The 4,236-nt window shown below is 70.1% G+C and overlaps 1 protein-coding gene across 1 annotated transcript; it reads left to right on the top strand.

The window, feature by feature from the left end:
• Positions 1-646: 646 nt before the first annotated feature.
• Positions 647-4,044, top strand: LOC132733111 (spidroin-1-like; the record flags this gene model as incomplete). Its single annotated transcript, XM_060719706.1, has 1 exon — positions 647-4,044. A coding segment is annotated over one exon (3,398 nt), but the record flags the coding sequence as incomplete, so codon positions are not given.
• Between the last annotated feature and the right edge of the window lie 192 nt (positions 4,045-4,236).

The following is a 4,236-nucleotide window of genomic DNA, read 5'->3' as shown; positions in this document are numbered from 1 at the left end:
ACCGGAAAAAACCAGGGGAGCCCGGGCAAAGGGGGGGGGGGAAAAGGGAAAAGGGGCCAAGGGGCACGGGGAAAAGGCCCAAACCCCAACCCCAAAAGGGGGGGGCCAGGGGGGGGGCCGCAGGGCGGGGGGGCACCCAGGGAGGGGCGGGCGGAGGGAAAAGGCGGGAAAAAACAGCAAGGGGCCGACAAACCGGAAAAAACCAGGGAAAAGGGAAAGGGAAGGGGGGGGGGACAACCCGGAGGGGGCGGGGGGCACAAAAAAGGGGGGGCCCCCCGGAAATCCCCGGGAAAGGGGGCCCCCAAGAGGCGGGGAAAAGGGGGCAACCGGGGGATGGGGCGGGAACAAAAAACAAGGGGCGGGACCAAGGAACACGGAAAAGGCCGGGCCCGCTAAGGGGCGGGGGCCGCGAGAAAAAGGCGGGAAAAAACAAAGCCCGGTCAAAAGCCAAGGGGACCAAGGCCAAGCAAAGGCGAGGGGGGACAACGGAGAGGGGGCGGCGGGGCACAGGGCCGAAAGCCCGAACCCAAGGAATAGGGCGAGGGGCCGCAGGGCGCGGGCAGGGGGGGCACCGGCGAGGGGGCGGGCGCGAGGGAAAGGGTCGGGAAGAAACAGCAGAGGCACGAGGCGACCAGGCAAAAACCAGGGGAGCAAGGCCGGGGCAAAAGGGAGGGGGACAACGGGAGGGGGGCGGCGGGGCACAGAGGAAAAGGCGGAAAGCCCGAACCCAAGGAACACGGCCAGGAGAGCGCCGCAGGGCGAGGGCACGGGCCAGCGAGGGGCGGGGCGGGAGAGAAAGGGCGGAAAAAAACAGCAAGGGGACGAGCGGACCGGGCAAAAGCCAGGGGACCAAGGCCAAGGCAAAGGCGAGGGGGACAACGAGAGAGGGGCGGCGGGGCACAGGAAAAGGCCGAAAGCCCGAACCAAGGAAGAGGGCCAGGAGAGGGCCGCAGGGCGGGGCAGGGGGGCACCGGCGAGGGGGCGGGCGCGAGGGAAAGGGCGGGAAGAAACAGCAGAGGCACGAGGCGACCAGGCAAAAACCAGGGGAGCAAGGCCGGGGCAAAGGGGAGGGGGGACAACGGGAGGGGGGCGGCGGGGCACAGGAGAAGGCGGAAAGCCCGAACCCAAGGAACACGGCCAGGAGAGCGCCGCAGGGCGAGGGCACGGGCCAGCGAGGGCGGGGGCGGGAGAGAAAGGGCGGAAAAAAACAGCAAGGGGACGAGCGGACCGGGCAAAAAGCCAGGGGACCAAGGCCAAGGCAAAGGCGAGGGGGGACAACGAGAGAGGGGCGGCGGGGCACAGGAAAAGGCCGAAAGCCCGAACCCAAGGAAGAGGGCCAGGAGAGGGCCGCAGGGCGGGGCAGGGGGGCACCGGCGAGGGGGGCGGGCGCGAGGGAAAGGGCGGGAAGAAAACAGCAGAGGCACGAGCCGACCAGGCAAAAACCAGGGGAGCAAGGCCGGGGCAAAGGGGAGGGGGACAACGGGAGGGGGGCGGCGGGCACAGGAGAAGGCGGAAAGCCCGAACCCAAGGAACACGGCCAGGAGAGCGCCGCAGGGCGAGGGCACGGGCCAGCGAGGGGCGGGGGGGGAGAGAAAGGGCGGAAAAAAACAGCAAGGGGACGAGCGGACCGGGCAAAAAACCCAGGGGACCAAGGCCAAGGCAAAGGCGAGGGGGACAACGAGAGAGGGGCGGCGGGGCACAGGAAAAGGCCGAAAGCCCGAACCCAAGGAAGAGGGCCAGGAGAGGGCCGCAGGCGCGGGGCAGGGGGGCACCGGCGAGGGGGCGGGCGCGAGGGAAAGGGCGGGAAGAAAACAGCAGAGGCACGAGCCGACCAGGCAAAAACCAGGGGAGCAAGGCCGGGGCAAAGGGGAGGGGGACAACGGGAGGGGGGGCGGGGCACAGGAGAAAGGCGGAAAGCCCGAACCCAAGGAACACGGCCAGGAGAGCGCCGCAGGGCGAGGGCACGGGCCAGCGAGGGGCGGGGGCGGGAGAGAAAGGGCGGAAAAAACAGCAAGGGACGAGCGGACCGGGCAAAAGCCAGGGGACCAAGGCCAAGGCAAAGGCGAGGGGGGACAACGAGAGAGGGGCGGCGGGGCACAGGAAAAGGCCGAAAGCCCGAACCCAAGGAAGAGGGCCAGGAGAGGGCCGCAGGGCGGGGGCAGGGGGGCACCGGCGAGGGGGCGGGCGCGAGGGAAAGGGCGGGAAGAAACAGCAGAGGCACGAGCCGACCAGGCAAAAACCAGGGGAGCAAGGCCGGGGCAAAGGGAGGGGGACAACGGGAGGGGGCGGCGGGGCACAGGAGAAGGCGGAAAGCCCGAACCCAAGGAACACGGCCAGGAGAGCGCCGCAGGGCGAGGGCACGGGCCAGCGAGGGGCGGGGGCGGGAGAGAAAGGGCGGAAAAAACAGCAAGGGGACGAGCGGACCGGGCAAAAGCCAGGGGACCAAGGCCAAGGCAAAGGCGAGGGGGGACAACGAGAGAGGGGCGCGGGGCACAGGAAAAGGCCGAAAGCCCGAACCCAAGGAAGAGGGCCAGGAGAGGGCCGCAGGGCGGGGGGGGGGGCACCGGCGAGGGGGCGGGCGCGAGGGAAAGGGCGGGAAGAAACAGCAGAGGCACGAGCCGACCAGGCAAAAACCAGGGGAGCAAGGCCGGGGCAAAGGGGAGGGGGGACAACGGGAGGGGGCGGCGGGGCACAGGAGAAGGCGGAAAGCCCGAACCCAAGGAACACGGCCAGGAGAGCGCCGCAGGGCGAGGGCACGGGCCAGCGAGGGGCGGGGGCGGGAGAGAAAGGGCGGAAAAAAACAGCAAGGGGACGAGCGGACCGGGCAAAAGCCAGGGACCAAGGCCAAGGCAAAGGCGAGGGGGACAACGAGAGAGGGGCGGCGGGGCACAGGAAAAAGGCCGAAAGCCCGAACCCAAGGAAGAGGGCCAGGAGAGGGCCGCAGGGCGGGGCAGGGGGGCACCGGCGAGGGGGCGGGCGCGAGGGAAAGGGCGGGAAGAAACAGCAGAGGCACGAGCCGACCAGGCAAAAACCAGGGGAGCAAGGCCGGGGCAAAGGGGAGGGGGACAACGGGAGGGGGCGGCGGGGCACAGGAGAAGGCGGAAAGCCCGAACCCAAGGAACACGGCCAGGAGAGCGCCGCAGGGCGAGGGCACGGGCCAGCGAGGGGCGGGGGCGGGAGAGAAAGGGCGGAAAAAAACAGCAAGGGGACGAGCGGACCGGGCAAAAGCCAGGGGACCAAGGCCAAGGCAAAGGCGAGGGGGGACAACGAGAGAGGGGCGGGGGGCACAGGAAAAGGCCGAAAGCCCGAACCCAAGGAAGAGGGCCAGGAGAGGGCCGCAGGGCGGGGGCAGGGGGCACCGGCGAGGGGGCGGGCGCGAGGGAAAGGGCGGGAAGAAACAGCAGAGGCACGAGCCGACCAGGCAAAAACCAGGGAGCAAGGCCGGGGCAAAGGGGAGGGGGGACAACGGGAGGGGGCGGCGGGGCACAGGAGAAGGCGGAAAGCCCGAACCCAAGGAACACGGCCAGGAGAGCGCCGCAGGGCGAGGGCACGGGCCAGCGAGGGGCGGGGGCGGGAGAGAAAGGGCGGAAAAAAACAGCAAGGGGACGAGCGGACCGGGCAAAAGCCAGGGGACCAAGGCCAAGGCAAAGGCGAGGGGGACAACGAGAGAGGGGCGGCGGGGCACAGGAAAAGGCCGAAAGCCCGAACCCAAGGAAGAGGGCCAGGAGAGGGCCGCAGGGCGGGGGCAGGGGGGGCACCGGCGAGGGGGCGGGCGCGAGGGAAAGGGCGGGAAGAAACAGCAGAGGCAACGAGCCGACCAGGCAAAAACCAGGGGAGCAAGGCCGGGGCAAAGGGGAGGGGGACAACGGGAGGGGGCGGCGGGGCACAGGAGAAGGCGGAAAGCCCGAACCCAAGGAACACGGCCAGGAGAGCGCCGCAGGGCGAGGGCACGGGCCAGCGAGGGGCGGGGCGGGAGAGAAAGGGCGGAAAAAAAACAGCAAGGGGACGAGCGGACCGGGCAAAAGCCAGGGGACCAAGGCCAAGGCAAAGGCGAGGGGGGACAACGAGAGAGGGGCGGCGGGGCACAGGAAAAGGCCGAAAGCCCGAACCCAAGGAAGAGGGCCAGGAGAGGGCCGCAGGGCGGGGCAGGGGGGGCACCGGCGAGGGGGGCGGGCGCGAGGGAAAGGGCGGGAAGAAACAGCAGAGGCACGAGCCGACCAGGCAAAAACCAGGGCA

Source organism: Ruditapes philippinarum, unplaced genomic scaffold (assembly GCF_026571515.1).
Source record: "Ruditapes philippinarum isolate M1 unplaced genomic scaffold, ASM2657151v2 ctg27562_1_1_1_1, whole genome shotgun sequence".
Taxonomy (NCBI): Eukaryota; Metazoa; Mollusca; class Bivalvia; order Venerida; family Veneridae; genus Ruditapes; species Ruditapes philippinarum.
Note: the sequence above shows the minus strand (reverse complement) of the source record. Positions and strands in the feature narration are given on the sequence as shown.